Consider the following 23,088-nt stretch of genomic DNA (forward strand, 5'->3'; position numbering starts at 1 on the left):
GAAATTTAGCAAGTATGAGATGGATACTCCTTTTTGACTCTTCCAATATTAAGGATATCATGATCAAACAAATAATATTTAGGATAGCTGCATTGAACCCAATGTTTAGTGTTTTTTTTTTTTTTTTTTTTTCTAATGAGAATGTTTGGACCTTTGGCTTGACTAGTCCCTACTCCCTAGGCATGCGCGTATGTCCCTACACATGCGTATCAGACTATGATCGAAAACAATGGAAGCCGTGGGCTGGCTCTAAAAGGGATTTAGGGAATCGAATTCAAGATGCATGTCGATTTATGCACGCTCGATCTCTTGCCAAATGAGCTACACCCTTGGAGTTTACCCATATTTAAGTATTGGTCCATTTTTTTTATAATAAAAACAAGGGTAAATTACACGTCATCCCTGGTTTTCAAATGAAACTCAGATCACCCATTGGTTTTTGAAAAACCTCAAATCACCCCCTGGTTTAGATTCCAATATGACAAAATAGTCCCTACCGTTAGTTTTATGCTATTAAGTGATAATATCAACCAATTAAATAAATTTAAATCCCTAGACTACCCTTGACCAATGTTGAAGATGAAGGAAGGGTAGTATTATAAATTTAATTCTAATATTTTAGTACAAGGGTAAAATAGTCATTTCATACCAATAATTAATCGCAGATTAACACCATTAATGTAGAAGGGGTGATTTGAATTTTTTCAAAAACCAAAGAATGATCTAAGTTTCGTGTGAAAACCAAGGGGTAATGTGTAATTTAACTAAGGACCTTGTTAATATAGCGAGAAGAAAATAAAGAAGAAGGGAATAGCAAGAAATCCTTCCAATAAAGGAACATATGAAGTACTAAACGTGATTCACAGAGGGAATCAAGGGCAAAAAGGTTTCCTTTCTGTTAGTGGTATTAGCAAGTGATGGAAGATTTGGAGATTTAAGACTTGGTTACCTTGTATGGTGGTGGGTTTGTTGCTAAGAGGAAGAAACTTGCAGTGATTAGTTGATTTTTCAGTTTTAAGTGCCACTTGAGTTGGGGGGGCACTCCTAGGACAGTCAAGTCCCATCTCAAAAGATGTGAGCAAGTTGGGTAGACAAGACACACAATTTATTTATAGAAAAACAATATTGATGTGGAATGTGCAGTAGTCCTTTAAAAAGGTTGATAGATGGATGGGTATGGTATAAAATGAGAAAAAAAAGTTGATGGTGAAATGGGACTTTTCTTTTCTTTTCCTTTCCTTTCCTTCTCTTCTGTAACTTTCTTTCTCATGTTCAAATCCTTCCATCTGGAGAAGACTCACAATCCCAAAGTAGGAATTTGCATTGGTGGGTCTTCTTAATTGGAGTTGTGCACATTCTCCAAACACACATGCTTTTCTCCAGAGTTAAAGGTTACCCCGGAATTCCTGGAAAAAAATCATGTCTTTCTTAGGACTAGGACTTGGACTTTGACGAGAAAGAGAGAGAGAGAGAGAGAGAGAGAGAGACTTTACAACAGGGTTAGTGAATGCTAACCTTCTCTCCTGGTTTAGGATTATTAAATACTACAATAAGACAACCATGATTTCTTCATTTATATTTTAAGAGACAATATCTTCAAGGGTTGCACTGAAAAAAGAAACAAAAGATGGATTCACACACACATGTGATAGAGGATCAATCTTTGCCTGTGGTCTGCAATGGCAGGCCCTTCATCTGGAACCCTTTCTCTCTTAATAGATTTAGCCTAGGTAGGTTGATTACCAATTAAGGAAAAACTAGAACCTACATAATCATCTTTAGCTTACAATTTTGAGCATACCCTTTTCATTTGGATGTACAAGATAGAGGTGTCAATTCTAGGCTGCACCGGTAGGCCCATTCTGTTCCGACTGGTGGAAGTTCGAATTGGTCCGATACGTTAGCTAAACATGTCGTTCACGGTGTAAGGGAATAGATCGAGAGGTTTTCGATTTAGTCCAACATGTTTAAACTCGTTTATGAATCGTTTGTTTATCACAATTACCTCATAAATTTTTTATTTTATCTCAAATATATCTTTTCTTAATCTCCTTGATTAATTTATCATCATGCATTTACGTAATTTACATATAAAAGCATTGTGAACCAAGTACAAACATAGAATTGATAATTGAATACTATTGCACTATGAAGTTGATGGACAAAAAATAAATTCAGATGTTGGAGGTGGAATTCAAATCATCTTGGATGTTGAGTCGTTAAATACCGAGATGGCATGTTCTAGAATTGGTTTGCCAATTTGTAAGCCAACTCATAATATTCAGTAATTGAAGGAGAATATCATGGAAGATAACACCTAGCATTTTAAGTTCAAGTTGGCGCAGGATGTGTCAATTGATAATCCTAATGGGGGCGTGGTGACCACTCCAGCTATAGTGGATGATAGTGTTTTTTATGTTAATAGTGGGGAAGTATTTGGATCTAATGGTGCCTTTTTTTTTATTGGGAGAATCTTTCCTTAGCTTCTAAGAATCAAAACTGGAGTTGGGTGATTCCTCCCATTTCTCCCTATAATCTTATTGAGAAAAAGGTCAACTTTATCTACAGGTGATTGGTTGTTTGGGTTTGATTTTGTCCTTTGTTCCTCTTTAGATGGTCTCCCTTCAGCTTGATTAGGCTGTAGGTTAGTCTATTATTTTGTTGTGGAGCTTTCTCCTTGTATTTTTTCATGTTCTTTCCCCTTTTATTTTTTGGGGGAAAAAACACATGATTAATCTAATGGGTAAAATAGTAATTTCATGTTAAAAATAAACGCTACCCTTCTTCTCTTGATGGTCTCACCACCACCATCGCCACCACCCCACCACCATTCCACCACCAACACCTTCCCGTCCCTGCCTTTGCCACCATCACCCACACCCAAATAATATAAAGAATCTATTGTTGGAAACTGAACTACCAAATAGATTTCTTGTTCTTGAAATATTTCAGATTGATACAACCAAAACAATTTTAATTTCATGACAAAAAAAATCTAATCTTTGACAATTTCATGAAATCAATCCAAAATTGAAATACATCTGGCCTGAATATTGTATCACAGGTTTACCTAAAAAACAGAACTTATATAATTAGTTGGAGGCTCAATATTCTATATTATTTATTAGTGAAATGTTTTTGTCAGTTATTCATGAATGTGAAAACTGGAAACCTTTATTAGTAGTTATATTCTTAGTATTGTTTATTATTTATTGATGAAATGACTTTGTGGGTGATTCATGAATGCTAAAGTAAGACCTAAACCGAATAGAAACCGAAGTTCAATCGAATCAAGTCAGTTCGGTTTATTTTAAAAAGGTATTTTTGTTATTGGTTCAGTTTGGTTTTGATTTCTTCATTTTACATCTTAAACTGAATCAAAATCAAATCAAAAATTGAATCGATTGACACCCTTAGTTGTTAGTTTCTTCAATGATTTTTTTTTAGGGATGAGTTCAAATTAATTATTTGTGTTATCAAGTCCCCATCTATAAACTGTGTGCTTGGAGAAGAGGCAGGGAATGTATGTTAGTCTTTATCCTTGAACTTAATCCATGCATGATCTATGTGTTAGAAAAAATTCTTTGGGAAAAAACCTCGATCGTAAACCATATAGTGAAACTTAGATCACGATGTGATGAAACATAGAGAAGATATTGGGCGTATCTTACACCATTTGTATGTTGCTGACGAACATTCAAGATACCTCAAGATACTCAATGATAATAGCAATTTTGATCTGAGTCTTCTACAGCCTTCTGTCAGTCCTTGTTTCTCTTCTTTGTGGGAGGAAACAGAGAGGAATATTGAACATAGATTGCAGAGACCCAAGACCATAGTATTTATAATATTATCTCAATCCTAGTTCATTTCCACAATGAATATGATTGACTTATCTCTATGAGAGTGACGGATCAAACTGGTTCATATATGTAAACTCCCATCAAACTACTAACTCTATAATTAATTAAGCCCCACTTAATTGAAAACTCTAACATGTCTGACTCTGCGTATGAGGTGCAATTGAAGTTTTAAGGTGTACAAATTAGATATGAAGCCATCTGTAATAATGGTTTTGGTTTTTCTCCTTTTTCTTTTTTTTTGAACACCTTATAGGATTGCAAAAGTTGGACTACTCGGATAATCTAATTTTAGTACACCACCGAATCAGAATTCACAGGAAGCTTGGCTGTAACAGTAACCTCAAAAGGCCCATTATGTGGTGAGTTGTGTGGTACATTCATCCAAAATTAACATACATTAATAAAAAAACCGGTTCTGGTTCTAATCAATTGGACATGCATTCCGATTTAAATTTTGAGTTTCGGTTCTGATTTGATATTGTAATTGGACTCTCTTGTCATCATTAGCTCCCACCCCTTGTTGTAGAAGGTTGAAAACATCTTCTAGTTCAATCACACAATTAGGGATGTAAACGGATCGGATTCGATTCGGATAGTGCTATATCCGCATCCACATCTCATTAGCTTTCGAACGGATTCGGATAGCGCTAAACGGATACAGACATGGATACGGATCGAAAATTTTATCCATTTACATGTAAATATAGCTTTTCGGATAGCTATAGTCTATCTGTATCCGTATCCGTTTAGCTTTTGGACGGATTCGGATATTGCTAAACGGATACAGACACGGTTATGGAAACGGATTTCGACTGTTCATTTACATCCCTACGCACAACCAATGATAATGGTGAAGGGATTCCTCCTTCACCATGGGTGAAAGAACTGAGTCCCCTTTTTTTTCTTTCTCTCTAATTGTTTCTCCCTCCACCCTTTAGGGTGGTAGAAATGATCTTATGTATGCAATGTTTAAAAATTACAGAATATTCCGATTATTAAATGGATCATTCAAGTAAAGAGACCCTAGGTTTATAACATTTATTTTGTCATAGAAAATTTAATAACGGCAAGAGATCGTTGCTTGGTCATGCAGTCCCTGCATTAGTGCGGGGCCAATGAAAGTGCGTGCATGGACATCAACACGAATGTGATTTTTTATTTCAAGAGGGGTTGATTGGTAAATTTGCGTGCTCCTGTGTCTAGGCGTGGAGCCACGCGGCACACATCAAATTTTACCTAGTCACGTATATTTTAGTCTCTCATTCTTTTCAATAAACTAGATTTTTAAAATTTTAGTTTACTACTTGACCAATTTTGTTTGAACTAAAAATTGGCATGTAAACAAGGAACTTTAGAGTCAATAAGAAAATCGGAGTTCCATCCAACCTGCCATGTGATAGATATTTATGTTGTTCATGAATTCTATCATAGAAGTATTGTCTTAGAAAACCACTCCCAATGTTTGATTGAAAATTAATTCAAGACAATTCTATTATTGTGAATAAGAATGTTTTGATATAAGGCTCAAACTAATTAAAAGATAATTCTTTAGTTTAGAGGTTTTCTTTATGCTGCAAAAATATTTGATATGTGGTTTGGTTGGATGGGTCTGAAATTTACACCCGGTCAATGCCTTTGTTCAATGCTATGTTTCTGTTAAAATGAACCCGATCAAGTGGCAAAATAAAACATCGAAAAGATCTAGGACTTTGGAAGGATGGATGCCAACGAATGGATGGTTGAAAAATAGAAGGTACTATGCCGATATTGATGAAGGTTTATGATTAATTTTGAATCAAGAAATTAAACCGAGTATTCCTTCACCCACGGTGAAAATAGAATCTCTTAAACCATAGGTTTTGATGGTTGGATGAGACTTTAGGAATAATGTCAAGGGCATTTCGTATTTTGTGAAGTAGGGGGCAAAAAGAATAATAACACCCTAATGACTAGATTTTCTTCACCCACGGCAAAATTTTATTTTTTTCATGGTCAGTAAAAACTATTCTCTAGAAATCTAGTGATTGGATCGCACATGAGGTGTCAATTAAGACAAACCCTCTCCTAAGCACAATACAAGAAGGCATAAGCTTAAAGTCTCCTCATTAACAAGGAAGAATTTTTTTCGATGCTACGAATAGATCAAGATTTCGATTTTGTTAGTTTTTAGTTGGATTTAAAAAGAGTTTGCTGATGACATTACCGAAGGTGGACTCTTCTTAATCTTTTGTTTTTGTATTTAAGCAGGGTATGGTGGTATACCCTTCTTTCCTCCTTGTAATTATTTTTCTTTTTAATACAAATTGACTTTTAGTGAAAAGATTAAAAAAAAAAAAAAACAAGATTTGAACGTCATTTGCTCTAATATTGATACAGACCAATTATATAAATCCATATTTGGCCGATGTTAATATAAAATTATTTTCTGACAAAAAAGCCACGTTTTAATTGTAGCAATCAATGCATATACGATAGTCAATTTGGAATCGAAACCAATCGTGTTTAAAACCATACCAAATCGAACTAAATAAGAATCAGTAAGATTTTGGTATCAAGAAAATGAATCTTATTCGGTATTGTACGGTGTCGATATCTAAGGAAAAATCGTTCAGTACAAATCGTACCATACCAAATTACCTATTTTCGAACCGAACCGAATATACACATGTATAATAATTATAGTTTATGTATCTCAGATATCGTGATAATGAGATATGGTTTATGAAACCTATAAACATCGTATTGAAATTGAACCAAACCGAATAAAAACTGTATCCACACGATATAGTTTTGGTATTAAAAGTATATTCGAGTTCATAGTACGGTACGATTTTGGTTTCTCTGTTTTTTTATTTATTTTAAATGTCTCCTCCATCGAACTGAAATCGTACCAAATTATCGAAATCATATCAATTGACACCCTTAATCCTAAGAGTGTCAAATGGGACGGTTCCCGGTATTCGAGACGGGTCTGTACCAGTACTGGTACCAAAGGTGTCAGCCCTAGTACCATCCCATTTAGTTAACGGGATCAAATTTAGGTCTCGGTCCTGATTATCAACGGGACAGGATGGTACTGATTCTTAAACGGTTCTTAGCTTGGTAGGAAAAGGGCAAAAGAACTTTAATGGTTTCTCATGAGATGGTTTAATTAATAGTGTTGTGGATCTTTTCACTATTATGAGATCTAAGGCATTCATTACTTTTGAAAGTAATTTAGATACGAAACCATGATGAATTGAATTTCATGGTTTTACTTCTTCAGATCACATATGACCTTCTCAAAATGACAACTAAGAATTAACAAGGATGAAATAAACAAGTCCATATGCAGTTAAAATGCTATCATAAAACAAATTTATAGAAATAGAATTGGAGGTCTATCAAGTAACATCTCCATAAGAGAAAATGTCACCCAAATACATCAAACTCCAGCCATAAAGCTTGAATGCAAGAATATGAAATATACCATTTGAAAGGGTATTGATAGTTCTGGTCCCATCTGGTACCTAATCGGTATCCGATACTTATTCCATTAGAAATCTCGTCCTAGAACCGTCTCGTCTCATTTATTATTCGGTACTAAAATCAGATCTCAGTACCATCCCAGTTATTAATGGGACGATCCAATACCGGCTTTTAGCGAGACGATTCTGAGATAGTTCCCAATTCTGATCCCAAATTGACATCCCTACTTAATCCTCAATGTGTTTTTTCACTTATCAATGCCTATTTTTTATTTTTATTTTTTGGGGTGAAAGATTAAGTGATTAACCAATGCCTCATTAAAGCTTTAATTTCTCTTTATTTTCAGTTATAAATGTGGGGAGAGAGAAGGGGGAGGAGAAGAAATAAATTCCGGAAAAAGATCTTCCGTAGATATTGTCTGGATCAGAAAAGTGGGCTGTGACTAATCTGGCCAATCAAAGATGGACACCTGACTAAGAATGAAAAGAGACGATGTTACCACCTAATAACACTATTTGCGTGTACTATGATCGATCATGCTGACAATGATGATCATCATATCATGATACACGATCCACTAAACACGTGGATACTGTTGACGGGTCATCAAACTCAGACCATGTGGGACCCACATATGCAGACGTGTCGATTCTACAAAATCGTGTCAACCGATCAACGGTGATGATGGCAAGATTGACAGGTGATTGAAGGAGGAGGTGATGGTGGAGTAGGAAACAATTTCTACTCTAAAAGATCTTCCGGTCAACATTGGCTACATGCCACTCTATTGACAGTCATTGTGTGTGGTCTACGTGTCAAATAGCGAGACGTGCACTCGTGGAACACGAGATACAGTTACGAGGTTGAGTGCACGAGGCGGAGGTGGGCCCCATTGGCTGGGGGGGTGTGGGGAATAGAACTATAGATGATAGCGTAGGGTGTGGTGTACGGATGACAAGTGTGGGAAGCCTCGTTCGAAACAGTGAAACCGAATCTAAATAGGACTGACTGGTCAAAGATACTGACAGTCTGATTCTGGATTGGACGGCTGAGGGAGAACCTCCTCCCCTGAACTTCGTCCTTGTTAATGAGGCACAGTTGTCGAGGAAGTCTGTCCTTGTCTCTCTCTCACACTGTCACACCAAAGCGACACTCCCCAAAACAGTTTGGACCTTTTCATCTCCGGCCCACCCGGGGTTTTGTCGATCCCACTACTTTCTATTTCTCTTCTTTATCATTTTTTGAAGAAGAGAAAAAAACCAAAAAAAGTTTGGGTTTTTTATAATTATCATCCAAATTTTTTTCATATTTATTATTAACCCCTAAAAACTTTGAAACAACTGGTACCCTCCCCTGTTATATACTTAATAATTAATTGACTTCTACCATTACAGACCCGTAACGGAGGGGTTAATCGTGAAAGTGTGCCGTTGTCATGAATTTTTTAGAACCAAAATGCCCTTTTTAGGGTGGTAATTGTGAAAAACTCCCACCCCATTACCATCCCTTCTCCTTCTCCTTCTTCTTCTTCCTCCTCTGCAACCCCAACCGTAGAAGGAATCTTTACACAGGTCCAAAGGGATTCCATGCTCTTCAATTACATCCTTCACAAAGAATTAGCTGTAACTCACTCAGATATCATCTCTCCCTTTTTTTTTCTTCCTAATTTTCTCTTATCGTCTTCTTCTCTTCCTCTGTATCCTACCTTCCTTCAATTCTCTTCCCTTTCTTTTGTAGCTCTGACCTCTGTTATTTACTTATATGAGTAGCCTTATTTATTTATTTTTTGTTAGACCCAGATGGGTAGATACAAATTCATTGTAATTTGATTGATTTGCAGGATAGAATAGGGAATTGTCATGTGGGAGCATTAGCTTCTCTAATCGATGGAGTTGGGGCGATAGCTATATCGATTTACACAGGTGACTTCAAAGTATCTAATAATCTCAACATTTCTTACTTCACAACGGTTAAGATCGAGGTTTCGTCTTCCGAATTCCCAAATGCTCTTGTTTTTTTTTTTTTTTTTTTTTTTTCTCCTTTTCCCACCTGGATTGTTTAAAAACTTGAATAAATCATTTATAACTTCAGGAAGAAGTGGAGATTGAAGCTAAGTTGGTAGCACGTAGAGGAAAGCTCTCTTTGACGACAGTAGAGTTTAGGAGGAAGAACGATAGAGTGGTGGTTGCTTTGGGTAAACTATGGATGTCTCAAGTCAACGCCATTTCAGGTTTCCGAACTAGGCTTTGATTTCGACCTAAATTAACTTCAAAAGATCAGAGACAATTTGGACCTTCATTTTCTTCTTTCCGAGATATTTTTGTTAGATTTTTCTCCCAACCCAAACAATTTAAAATGAAAATTAGAGTGAATTTTCTTTTAATTTGTTGGTTTTTTCGATTACTAAAACTCAGAGCCAATCGATAAGGTCTCTCTATCAGCAATTGAGCATCAGTGATTGATAGCTTTAATCTCTTCAAATCAATTTCCAATATGCATTTCATGCACCTAGCTCGCAACAGATAATAAGAACTTTTAAGATTTGATAAGAAAATGCTTCAAGATCCATCTTGGGGGGGTTGGAGAGGAGGAAGAAGAAGAAGGAGAAGAAGGAGGAGGAGAAGGGACGGTGATGGGGTGGGAGTTTTTTACAATTACCACCTCCAAAAGGGTATTTTGGTCCTAAAAAATCTGTGACCACCGTACACTCTCACGACTCACCCCCTCTGTTACAGGTCTGTAACGTTGGGGACCGATTATTTATTAATATGCAACAGTGGATGGTAACAGTTGTTTCAAAGTTTTGGGAGAGGGTAATAGTAAATATGAAAGATTTTGGGGTGATAATTATAAAAAAACCCAAAAAATTTAGGTGGTGGGGAAGATGAGGGAAAAAGTAAGGTTGTAACAAGGTTGGGTTTGGACAAGCTTTTTAAAATTTTAGTCCAACCCTAAGTCCCTTTAGTTGGGCCCAAGTCTGGCTTGACCTTGACTTGGGGCTTGAAAAATTCAATCCTGGTTTGCCTCCAGGGTCGATGGATCAGGCTGACCCTGATTGGCCCTAATAATGGGGTGGGGGAAAGAGTGAGATGCATGGGTTGGGCTGGACTGGGTCGGGGAGAAAATTATCAATTTTACATAATAACACTATATTAAAATATATTATATCACTTATGATCTTAGTTTATAATATATTATATAACAAAATGTGTGTAACGTTTAAGGTTTATAATATATTATATCAAAGACTGAGTTTCCCTCCACCCACGGTGAATGGGACCAGGATCCTCTATAGTACCAGTGGGGCTGCAGTGTGCATCCGATGGCACAGTAGAGGCCATGTGGCACACATGGCACACATGGCTTCTGCTGTACCGTCGAATGTGCACTGCCGCCCTGCCGGTATTGTAGAGGATTTTTATTGTGGTGAATGGGCTTTGCAATGCAAACGCATAGGGTGTAACATTGAGCAGTGCTTTCAACGCCAACAAGCGACTGCAACCATTCATCGCAGGGCGAGAGAGGGTGGGAAAGGGTATCGGGAGGGTATTTTGGAACATACTAAAATCCTAGGAGGGGTTTGTGAACCCTAGGATGGTGGGTGAACCGTCCTCTATGGATGTAGGGAAACTTAGTCCTTATATCAATATATATTTTATAGTATAATTTAAAACAGGGTCATTCAACCAAAAAAAAAAGTTTTAGCTGAAAATCCGGATTTCAAAATCTAGAAATCCTCTTGTACATTGCATGTGCACCACGCTCAGTTTTCTCAGCTCGATCCAGACCGTCTAAAGGGGAGCTCGTCCATGTGGCAAGCTGTGGTGCCACGCCACAAGATGTGCGATGCACCGTTAACTGTAGAGGAGCCCAATCCGGGTTCCCTTATTCGCTCAAAACTGCACCAACCCTCTCCCCGAAAGATGATTAACAATCGGAGGTTTGAAACTTTGAATGGGAAAAATTGGAAACCTCAATTTTGACATGTAGTATATTCAAAAGGAAGTTAGTGTCACTATTGTTTGTGATGTTTCTAAATATCACAAGAAGATCTGAACCATTCATCTTTATGGTTTTTTTTTTCTTTCAATATTGTTTCTCTCCACTCAAAATTGGGAGAGTACATAGTAATGGCTACTGGCTAGAGTAATTCTTCTTCTTTTTTTTATTTTTTGAGTAAGATGGCTAGAGAATTCTTACACATGCTTGGATAGACACGTGATGTTGATTGACTTTGACTTTAAAATTTGACATATGACTAACCAAGGGAGAGGTCGCTAGTTCGACTTCCCCTCCCCCCATCCCCATCCTCCCTCTGGCATGCCCTCTCCTCTTAGAGCTAGGATGCCACCCTGGCCATCCTCTTGGGCTGTCACCCCTAGTGGCCTACGGGCCCTTGGTAAGATCTGATAAAAGAATAAAAACTAAACCAAACAAATGATATGTCAATGTGACAGAATAGGTGTCTTGTGATGTTTGAGAAAATACCAGACCCTTGTGACAATAATGTTCCAAAAATCTATTGGCATATCACAAAAAAATGTTTGGACAAAAATATCGCACCTATAGCTAAGTTGATTCTATTTTTCCCAAAAATTTAGTCCAAATTTTTAAGAAAATTGACAAATCAAAAAAGATTTAAAAATATATAAAATCACCCAAAAAAATATGTTATTTACAATTTTAAAGCTACTTCTACTTATTTCTTCGGCTTAAATTTCATCAATGGTAGTAGGGTTTATCAATTTGCTAGGGTCTATATTGTGAGAATACTCAAAAATCTCATTTCCAATATTCAAATAGGTAAAATAAGGCAAAATATTATGGTCACCGGGGTCTACAACTTTTTCAAATATCATGAGACAAATATTTTGTCACATGAACAGATGTTATATCCATTCCAACCATTGGATAGAGAGGTTATGGTCTAGATTAGCCATGGGATATCTTTATCTCCTCCGGTTCCCTGCCCGACCCAGTTCCTCAGTTCCTCTAATAAGGGTGGCTGAAATGACCACCCTACTCCTGTCCAAACACTTTGCCCGGATGGGTCCACCAGCCCCAATTAGAGCATGTAAATCGATAAATGGAATAAAACTCATTCCCATGTATAAAAACAGACCAAAATGCCCCTCAAACTCATGATTTTGTATCCAAAATGGCCTCCTCATCATCGTCGTGCCGACCAATGATCCCTCGCCATAAGAATATTCTCTTCTTCTTCTTTTTTTTGGGGGGGGGGGGGGTGTGAACATTAAAAAGATGCTTCTTATTTGGAACTCCAAAAAATAATCCTCTTCTCCATGAGTTAATATTCAAATAAAAGCACATCAAGTCTCTGTAACAGAGTCAAACAGGCCCATCCATAAATTGATCTGGCCCATATACTAATGTTTTAGATGGGCTTGGATCTAAACTAGGTTTGTATTGAAAATAGGTTAAAAGTCCAACATGGTTGGGCTTGGGCCTGCCCCCTTCCATCCTCAAGCTAGACCTTTGGTTGCTCCCTTATCACTTCCATGTATGCCAGTCACTATGCGTTGGTACCATGGATTTTGATTACTCATTAGGTTGCCCATTGCCACAAAATCACTGTGCAGTGAAGTATCCTTGCTGCTGCTGATGGGTCATGGCTAGAGACTTCCCTGCATCTATTCGACCGGGGATCTTCATTCCGGTCGCACAACCATACTGGGCTTTTTCGTCGCACCACACATGGTTCGATCCAAGTAGGCAAAAGCATCCCCTTCTCGATGCCAACATGTTCCAGTTGGCGTTTGCCACTTGTCACATTGTTCTTCCAACACTAAAAGGAAAATTATTGGTTCCAAAGTGCTTACAAAGATTAAGGGTGTCAAAGTTCAACACGGACTGGTCAGACCAAAACTGGCTGGTTCAGCCCGAATCAAACCAATCCAAAATCCTATCGATTTGATTTCGGGTTGGGCTTTATGGAACCAGTACAACTCGAAGCCAAACCGGACCGACTGAATCCACCGAGTGAAACCGAACATTAAACTGAATCCAATAAAAACCAAGACCCGGCCATTGGTAACCCAATAAGAAACCCAAAAACTAAGAAAAACAGAATTTTCTCTTTAGATTCCTTATGTATACATGTAACCCAGAAACTGGACCAGAGCTAACTCCATAGTAGCCCGATTACAAGCTGATAACAAAACAATAAAAACCGGACCAAGACCGAAACCAAAAATTACTTAATGGTTTGGCTCTGGGTTGGCCTAGTAACAGATTGTAAGCAATGATTAAACCCGATCAAAACCGGACCGAACCAACTGATACATATGGAATATGTTCACCAATGCCACGAGAACACGTGTAGGAAGGTTGAACCAGGAAACGGTCCAAGGAATAAAGACCCATAACCCGGTTGAACCTTTACTACAACCTAATGCTTGAAGAGTGCACAACGAACTTTACATGTGGCCTCGGTAACGGTTGCCGCTGGGATCTCCTGCCAAACTTGAAGAATACGCAACCCTAAGGAGGCGAGGACAACGTCATACATAAGAAGGCAGAGGAAAAGAAGAGGGTAAGCATCTACAATATGTTCAGAATGGTTGAGGTCTGAAAGCTCCGGAATGGAACTTCCCATCCCCAACTCCTTTAACTGTTGCTCTGAAATTTGACCTAGGCATCGAAGAGTCCTTCCCCAAAACTCATTTTGGGATACACACCCACTCTGTTTCTTGGTTCTATTGTGTGCAAGATCAAACCAGACCGGAAAAGAAAGTTCTCGGCCGCAACACCAACCAACAGACACCCCAAACAAATATGATAAAAATATAAAAATTAAGAAAATATCTTAGAGGAGGAATGGCATGCGCAACCCACAATAGGAAAAGTGGTTTCTTTCACTTTTACTCTTGTGGTTAACAACGGATTAACAAGGCAAAGATCAGGTGCCAAGTGGGGTTTACAAAGTTGCCATCATTTATGTTTTGACAAAGTGTAAAGGAGAGACGAGGTGAAATCAAAGACATAAACAATACCCTTTTGAACAATGTCAGAAATCTTTAATCCCAAAACATAAAAAGAGATGCTAACTTATGCTTTGATGGGACTAGATTAGGAACTATATGACCAATTGTCCCCTACTAATTAAAATCTCAAATGAGGTGTATAAAAGTACTTTTAGTAATAATTTAGAAGTTCTAGGCTGTAAAACTATGGTCCAACATGGTCCACACCATCTACAAGTTCCTTTATTATCAACAGTGAATGTGATGGAGCGGAATCTTCGAAGATAGACCTTCAATTTTCGTTCTGTAGACATGATTCGGAAAATCATCTTCTTTGATTGCAGTTCAAACTCCACATGCTTCCCCATAGATTTCTTGTTGATATCCCAACGAACAGGCACATTGTTGTATCCTGAGGTTTAGTTGTTTCTCTTTTTCGATTTCATGACTTGTCTTCTTAGGGCTTGAGCCTTGTATAGTCCCTCCTCTCTCTCTATCTCTCTCTCTCCTCTTTAGGGGTTTTTGGTAATGATATTTTATTTATAAAAAAAAAAAAAAACAGTGAATGTGATTAGATTGAAATCTTCAGATTAGTTTAGTATTTGCTTAATCAATTATATTTATGATGGTAGACCTCCATGACATGACTGATTAGTGGTGGTTCATGTATTGTTTATTCCCAAATGTGGTAGTGCTTTGCACCAAATGATTACTGTTCTACAGTATCAACCCTCGTGTGCCACTTAGCTAAACAATTATCAGTGATAATGAAATGCCCCTCATTCATCACTTCCCCCCTTCTTCTCTTCTCTTTTTCTCTCTTTTTAAAAGTATCATCTCAAACATAGAACTTATCTTTACCAGTAACCTCTCAGTATCAATTTTTTCATTTTGATTTCCCCTTATTGAAACACCTAGGATCCATCTGCCTTCTAAGAGACTCTTAAGAGTCCTCTTGTTGGGATTAATTTCATATCGGGTAACTTTAAGACTTTTGGGCCTCTCCACCTAATAGCTTAAGTTTTTTTGCACGACCACCTAAAAGAGGAGTCATACACTAGGTTTAAAAAGGAGGAATTGGGATCTGAATCGATCCGTATTGGATCATATCGGCTAGTATTGATACAGAATCGGTGGAAGTCGGCTAAAAACCCCCTAAGTCATAGTTTCCATAGAGGATCGGCCGAGCCAATCCGCACTTTCAAACCTTGGTCACATGTCCCACGTATTGAGTGAAAATGTTAGAAATTATCCCACATCGACTAACTTTAAGACCTTGGATGACTTCATATACCAATTCAACATCTCCACCTAAGAAGGATTGGACACTTCAACACCTCTCATGTTTACAAATGGATGTGTTTGGTTATGGATTATTTATAAGCCTACCACAAGGAATAAACATATCTATGTGGTGTTCAAAAAGTTGTGGACCCCACCAAACAGGTTGGATCACTACCCAACATCTTAGGGTACACCAACATATCACATAACATCATTGTCAATAGATTTTGTGAGGGGAAGACTGAGTTCACATGTTATCTGTAGTGTGTAGACCATAATTAAAGGCATCAGCTTTTCTCACCTGCTCTAATGATTCAAAAGCCATTTGCTCCTCTTTGTGAGAAATCTCCCTTGTCCCTTCCTTGTCACTGTTCTTTTGCTGCTCCTCTCCTTTCTTTTACTTCCACTACACCGAACTTCCAACTCATCCAGCTTGAACCTTTAGTTCTTTATCTGATCTTTGAGCACAAAAGCTAACAAAAAATGTTATATGCTTTACAAGAAGCAACTAAAAAAGCTAACTAGTCCCTTAACTCTTTGTGGGGTTTGTACTTGTTACTTGTTAGTCTAAGTTCAAATTTCAATACCCTTTATTGTAGGGACTAGGGACTATAAGGGCAGGGCATGAAGGAGTTGAACCAAATTCAGACCAACTGATTTAAAATATGCATGGGTCTGCCAAGACCTGAAGGGCCCACGATTGAGACCGGGCCGGGCCGGGCCAGGAAACGCAGAACAGACCACTACCTGGTTTTAGTGGTGCGCTGGATCGCCTGTTTAACCCGGCCCATTGCCATCCCTAACCCTAAAATCTAACCCGTAATTTTCGGAAACTAGCAACAACTAAACCGATTGACAATCATACAGATCATTTTAGGTTAGTGCTATGTAGCTCCTGGTCATGAATCTTTTTTCTCCAATCAAGCTCTATTCATGATAAATCATAAGCCATAACAAAATGTAAGATTGAAATCCCCTCCTCATTCATAGCTCCAAAACCATATCATCTATGCACGCTTTCATATCCTCTGCCATCTCTTCCAAAATGTCCATTTAGATATCCTTCTATAATAATAATCTTTTCTCCTTGACAAGTTTCTTATACTAACCTATCCATTACTATCAATTCTTTTAACATCTACAATATTATTTTCTAAATCTTTATGTGCTACTATATATTCACACCCTATTTCTATTATTTTTGTCTCTAGTATTCTAAAGTTTATAGTCATCTAATTTCTTAGGTTAATTTTTTTAATTTTTTTTTTATCCTTTTACCTCGTCTCTTGTATTCAAACTATGTTAATTCTTCTTCTCATTATTTTTTCCAATTAAGGATCCTATGTTCCAAGATGGTAACCTAAATTTACTTTTTTTTAACTAACTTCTTTATCTGTATTTGTCCATGGTGCAAGAACCTGTACTAACTTGGCACCGCAATCGGATGTTGAAGCGGTGTACGTCGCTTACTGGGAACACCGTAGCTAACCCTTGACATTAACTTAATGATTACTAGCTTGTAAATTACCCAGCCAAGAAAACTCCTACCCAACAGATATATTGGCTAAAATTTTCATCTCCTTTGGCTTGGAAGTGGTGAGGGGTGGGGTGTTATATGTTGCTGATAGGAGTTTTTTTTTTTTTTTTTACAAACTAATTAACAATTGTGTAGCACTTTGTTGAGCACTTGTTTGCTTCTAACGATATCATGTAATCAAGCATCTTTTAGTACTCACTTTAGTGAGCTTTACACAAAATGTGTAGAGTTGTTTTAATCTAATCTTTACTAGGGTAGCTTTCACTATCTCATAATTACAACTCCCAAAAGCAATGCAGGCCTTCAGGATTCCTGCATACACACCCAAAAAAACATAAAACTGTAAAGCCAATTCCCTCTACTTTCACCGAAAAGCCCATGGAGAGCTCCATATTCTTGACTTTGGATTAGACAAATAAACTCATTTAAAATACCAATACAAATCCATCTTCTCCGTTAATCCTGCATGGTTTCATGTAACTTCCAACATAATCTCCTGCCTTCTTTTCCACACAAAGGGATTGTGTGTGTAAGAGAGAGAGAGAGAGAGAGAGAGAGAGAGAGTTCTTCCATGATGTGGTTGTTCATGAGGCAATTCTAGTAAAGACTTTAGAGCTGAATTGGAGTGTCAATTTACAAGATGGGTGTTGTTACAGTTGGTGAATTGAAGTCAAGTATATCTGGGAAGAGATCATTCAGACCCAGCTCAAGTACAAGGCATACTACTGAATGGTATTATTCCTCATCTTCCTGTTCTTTCTTTTGCAATCCAACTGTCTAGTTTTGGTTTGATTTTCATGTTTACGTTCAGGCTCTGTGTGAGTCTATCATTGCTTCTCATGAGTATGACACTAAACAATCTTAGTTCAGCAGTGGTTTCAAAATCTGGATTCTAAGCATTTTCAGAAAGATGAGTTTTTGGGGTGTAAAAGAAGAAAGATTTGATAGTTTTGTTTATCTATCTTAATACAGTTTCTCTTTTCTGAGAACATGATCACAGAAACCTTTTCTTTGGTTGATCAAACTGAAAACTAATGGTTTTATAGATAGAATCAGTGTATATGGGCAAACTAAGAATACTAGATATATCAGAACTAGCATAATAACAGTTTTCACAATTGAAAATTTATAAATATCAATGTATCAGGGGTGGGGGGGCTCAGTTTCAGTTCACTATCAAACTTTCAAGGTAATCTAATGGAGGATTTATTGATTTTAAATTAAAGAAAGAGAAACCAAATGCCACTTTGATCCCAACAAAATTTATCATTTACCTCAATATTTGAAAGAAATCCACCCAATATTTTTTTTTTTTTGAAAGAATTGCATTTCTTTGCCAATTTTGGCCCTCAATAGAATGAATTATTCAATTCACCCCCGGAGTCAAGCTCCTAAACTCTAAAATAACATGAAAGCTTCAATGACAAACTTTTGATTCCCATGGAGACTCTGACCCTTTGTCTAATCTCAACCTGAACTGTTGTGGAATAGAAATTTGCCTTTGGGATATCAATAAGGGAAAAAGAACTGTGTCCGTGAGTGTGGCCTACACCAGCTCTGTCTATCTCTCTCCTCCCCATATGAAAAGATATCTATGCCCCCTTGTTTTGAGGAGAGACAGAGAGACACACACATGGGAATGCTGCCTTAGGCCACACTCCCCCATCAATAATTATGAGTTTGTTGGTTTGAAGGCCCTAAAGAGGTACCATCAGTTGTAGAGATCTGCTCCAATATGCTAACTGCAATCTATACAAAAAACCAAGTAGCAGACAAAACCTTCTAATAAAACAAAGGAACCCAGATGGCTCATCTGTCCCATTCCTACAAGTCCATGTGAATTGGCTCCACCATACTTAAAATTAGAATTTGAAGATGTGACCCTTCTATGTGGACAGCCCTTGAAGATTTATATGGTTCAGATGAATAAATTCATCAAATTTTGCCTGATATGGGTTATGCAGATTCACAAATTGTACCACTCACTGCCCAGAACTAGTTTAGATTTTGGAATTTATGGATTCAAACAGACTTTGATGAATGTCATGAAGGGTTGTTGGGTAATTGGCATTAACAAAGATGTAGGCTAAATAGTTCTTCATGATATTGGGGAAGTATGATTTTGTTTGTCATGAATACCTACTAACAGTATTTCTTCTTACAGGCCAATTTCTGATGTTTCCAGTGATCTCACAGTTGAAGTAGGAGCAACAAACTTCTCACTTCACAAGGTAAGAAGAAAATATGAGTCTTCCTAGGGCTTATACTTTGGTATTAAAGTTCTGGACAGTTTTATGACCAAATTCCCAAATATAGTTTTAAGCATGTGAAACCTACTTGACTTGGAAATCTAATATTTCTGCCCTCGAAGTCAGGAAAAGAAAATATGGAGAAAAAGTAACAACATGTTATATTCATATGGTAAGAGTTCTTTTGCAGTTCCCTCTGGGATCCCGTAGCGGCAGAATCCGGAAGCTGTTGCTGGAAGCAAAGGAGACAAAAGTTTCACGGATAAGCTTGGCCTCAGTTCCAGGTGGATCAGAGGGATTTGAGCTAGCTGCAAAGTTCTGTTATGGTGTAAATGTTGAGATCACACTATCAAATGTTGCAATGCTACGGTGTATGGCTCACTACCTAGAAATGACAGATGAATTTGCAGAAAAGAATTTGGAAAGCAGAACTGAAATCTATATAAAGGAGATGGTACTACCAAATATCTCAAACTCCATATCTGTTCTTCATCGTTGTGAAACCCTCCTACCTCTAGCAGAAGACATCAACCTGGTTAGTAGGATTATCAATGGAATTGCATCCAATGCCTGTAAAGAGCAACTCACTTCTGGTTTATCCAAACTTGAGCCAAACTTCCCTGTCAAATCTATGCCAAATATAGAACCAGAAACTCCATCAGATTGGTGGGGAGAGGGGCTCACAATGCTTAACCTAGATTTCTTCCAGGGGGTTCTGTCAGCAGTAAAATCAAAGGGCCTGAAACAAGACACGATCAGCAGGATTTTAATAAACTATGCACATACCTCTCTCCAAGGTCTTATTGTCAAAGACACTCAATTGGTGAAAGGTAGCTTCCTGGATGCAGAATTGCAGAAAAAACAGAGAGTGATTGTTGAAGCAATAGTAAGTTTACTACCAACCCAGTCACGAAAGAGTTCAGTACCAATTGCATTTCTTTCAAGTTTGTTAAAAACTGCAATAATGGGGTCAGCCTCTGCCACTTGCAAAGCCGACTTAGAGAGAAGAATTGGTCTGCAACTTGACCAAGCTATTCTTGAAGATATCCTCATTCCTGCCAACTCACATGGCAACAATCACCATCCTCTGTATGATACAGATTCAATATTCAGGATATTTTCCATCTTCCTAAACTTAGATGAAGATGACGACGAGGAGAACCAATTAAGGGATGAAAGTGAAATGTGTTATGACTTTGACAGCCCTGGATCTCCAAAACAAAGCTCAATTCTCAAGGCATCAAAGCTACTGGACAATTACCTGGCAGAAATTGCACTGGATTCAAACTTGATGCCATCAAAGTTCATTGCCCTAGCAGAACTACTACCAGACCATGCCCGTATTGTGACTGATGGCTTATACAGAGCTGTTGATATCTTCCTCAAGGTAAGACCCAATCTCTCAGCAATCTACATTTCTTATTGATTCTTTTTCCAATAAATTTTTGGGAATAGTCCAAACACCAATTAGTGTTCCTACTTACAGGTTCATCCCAATATCAAGGACTCTGAACGCTACCGGCTGTGCAAAACCATTGACTGTCAAAAATTATCTCAGGAAGCCTGCAGCCATGCAGCTCAAAATGAAAGGTTACCTGTGCAAATGGCAGTCCAAGTGCTCTACTTTGAGCAGATCAGGCTTCGGAATGCAATGAATGGGGGTCACAATCAGTTCTTCTTTGGTTCAATCAACAGCCAGTTTCCTCAACGCTCAAGCAGTGGTGCAGGCAGTGGAGCCATCTCCCCAAGAGACAACTATGCTTCTGTCAGAAGAGAGAATAGAGAGCTGAAGCTTGAAGTTACAAGAATGAGAATGAGGCTGACAGACTTGGAGAAAGATCACATCTCTATGAAACAGGGGCTTGTTCGGTCAAATCCTGCTAATAAGATACTTAAATCTTTTACCAAGAAGCTAAGCAGGCTCAATGTCTTATTCCGAATAAAAGAAGTCAAGCCCCTTAGTGCCAAAACTACTTCAGAAGCTCGGTTTCTATTTCAGAAACGAAGGCCCCATTCTCTTTAGTGACCATATCTGAGTGTGTATAAGAGTGTATAGAAAAAGATGGTTTTGTTTCTGATCTCAGTTAATTGTTTGAGACTTTATCTATGTTCAGTACTAGTCTTTTGAGTTCTGTGAAGAATAGAGGTTGACTCAAATATGAATTTTAAAGGTATGTTCGAGGCCTGTGAGAATCCACTTGATCTTGTCATCTCAATGAAAGAAAACAGCCACAGCAACAATGGCCTCACTTCCACTTCTCTCAGCCAACAAGCATAACTACTTAATCTACTTATTATTGAAACTGACATTTCATAATGAAAGAAGGGAAGTGCTAGGATACTAATAAATATTATTCCTATAGAAGATTATCCTCCACCATGCCCCAAGAATGCACCAGCATAACATTAGTAGATCTGTTGTTACAGCCTACCAATTGATCAAGTAGACTTGTGGCAGAGTGGCTATCCCACATGATTTCTGTAGATATGTGCTCCGCCATAGTTGTCAAGGCGCCGCCTAGGCGACCAGGCGGATTTTGTGGGGTATGGGCGGTTACCGCCTTAGTGGTATTGAACGTCTTGGCCCTTATTTATACCAAATACCCTTTAATTTTGTTATTTCATTTACTTAAGATATTATTCATAAATAAGCAAATACCCCCCCTATTTGAATCCAATAAAAATGGTTAAAAAATCAAATTCAAAAAGGATAAAAATACTTAATCTACTTATTATTGAAACTGACATTTGATAAGGAAAGAAGGGAAGTCCTACAATTACATCCCTGAGGTTACTAATAAATATTATTCCTATAGAAGATTATCCTCCACCATGCCCCATGCATGCACTAGCATAACATCAGTAGATCTGTTGCTACAGCCTACCAATTGATCAAGTAGACTTGTGGCAGAGTGGCTATCCCACATGATTTCTGTAGATATGTGCTCCACCATAGTTGTCAAGGCACCGCCTAGGCGTCTAGGTGGATTTTGTGGGGTCTGGGCGGTTACCACCTTAGTGGTATTGAATGTCTTGGCCCTTATTTATGCCAAATACCATTTAAGTTTGTTATTTCATTAACTTAAGATATTATTCAGTAATAAGAAAATGCCCCCTATTTGAATCCAATAAAAATAGTTAAAAAATAAAATTCTAAAAGGATAAAAAGTCAACCCCCCTCAAGAACAAAAACTGGATTTTTCGACGGTAGGTGAAATAGTCAACTTTCTAACATGGGTGTTTTTCTCAAATCTAAAAATTCCATAAATATTAATATGGTAAAACATTGCTAAAAACCAAAAGTGCAGCAAAATATTCATTTGTTCTAATATCTAAAAAAATATTTCATTCAGAGCGATTTTGACAGTATTCGCGTACACTAAATAAGGTTTCACAGGAACATAACTCCTTCAATATAAATTATATTTAAGTAATCTTGGATTTTTGGAAAGCTGGTTTTGTGGTCTACCTAATACAAAAAGTCTCATGTAAAAATAAAATCATTAAACCAATCCAACTTCTTAGAGAACAATAACATTTCTCTAAATCGTGAGCAGTTTAATTACTTATAGACATAGTTGTTAAGGCATCGCCTAGGCGTCCAGGCGCCTTGGCCGACTTGGTTGCCTTGATCGCCTAATTGGTGTCGCCTTGAATTTGGACCCTCTCCATCGCCTTGGTTCACCTAGCCGCCGTGACAACTA

General features: G+C 37.7%; 1 protein-coding gene and 2 long non-coding RNA genes across 4 annotated transcripts; 2 read left to right on the top strand and 1 right to left on the bottom strand.

The window, feature by feature from the left end:
* Positions 1 to 17,651: 17,651 nt before the first annotated feature.
* Positions 17,652 to 21,497, top strand: LOC122657676 (BTB/POZ domain-containing protein At1g03010-like). Of its 2 annotated transcripts, none has more exons than XM_043852455.1 (4): positions 17,652 to 17,867; positions 19,300 to 19,366; positions 19,575 to 20,771; positions 20,871 to 21,497. In XM_043852455.1, the coding sequence occupies exons 1-4, from the start codon at positions 17,776 to 17,778 to the stop codon at positions 21,405 to 21,407; spliced, it is 1,893 nt and encodes a 630-aa protein (XP_043708390.1). In that variant the 5' UTR covers positions 17,652 to 17,775; the 3' UTR covers positions 21,408 to 21,497. The 2 variants fall into 2 exon arrangements, with proteins under 2 accessions (XP_043708390.1, XP_043708391.1); XM_043852456.1 differs by lacking the exon at positions 17,652 to 17,867 and adding an exon at positions 19,047 to 19,216.
* Positions 19,211 to 19,585, bottom strand: LOC122657682. Its single transcript, XR_006332338.1, has 2 exons — positions 19,469 to 19,585; positions 19,211 to 19,389 (listed from the first exon to the last, which is right to left on the bottom strand). It is a non-coding gene; the product is annotated as an uncharacterized LOC122657682 (long non-coding RNA).
* A 12-nt stretch (positions 21,498 to 21,509) lies between the features above and the next one.
* On the top strand, positions 21,510 to 22,198 carry LOC122657681. The gene is made up of 2 exons (XR_006332337.1): positions 21,510 to 21,714; positions 22,154 to 22,198. It is a non-coding gene; the product is annotated as an uncharacterized LOC122657681 (long non-coding RNA).
* Positions 22,199 to 23,088: the final 890 nt, after the last annotated feature.

The sequence above is a fragment of the Telopea speciosissima genome, chromosome 4, assembly GCF_018873765.1.
Source record: "Telopea speciosissima isolate NSW1024214 ecotype Mountain lineage chromosome 4, Tspe_v1, whole genome shotgun sequence".
Lineage (NCBI taxonomy): Eukaryota > Viridiplantae > Streptophyta > Magnoliopsida > Proteales > Proteaceae > Telopea > Telopea speciosissima.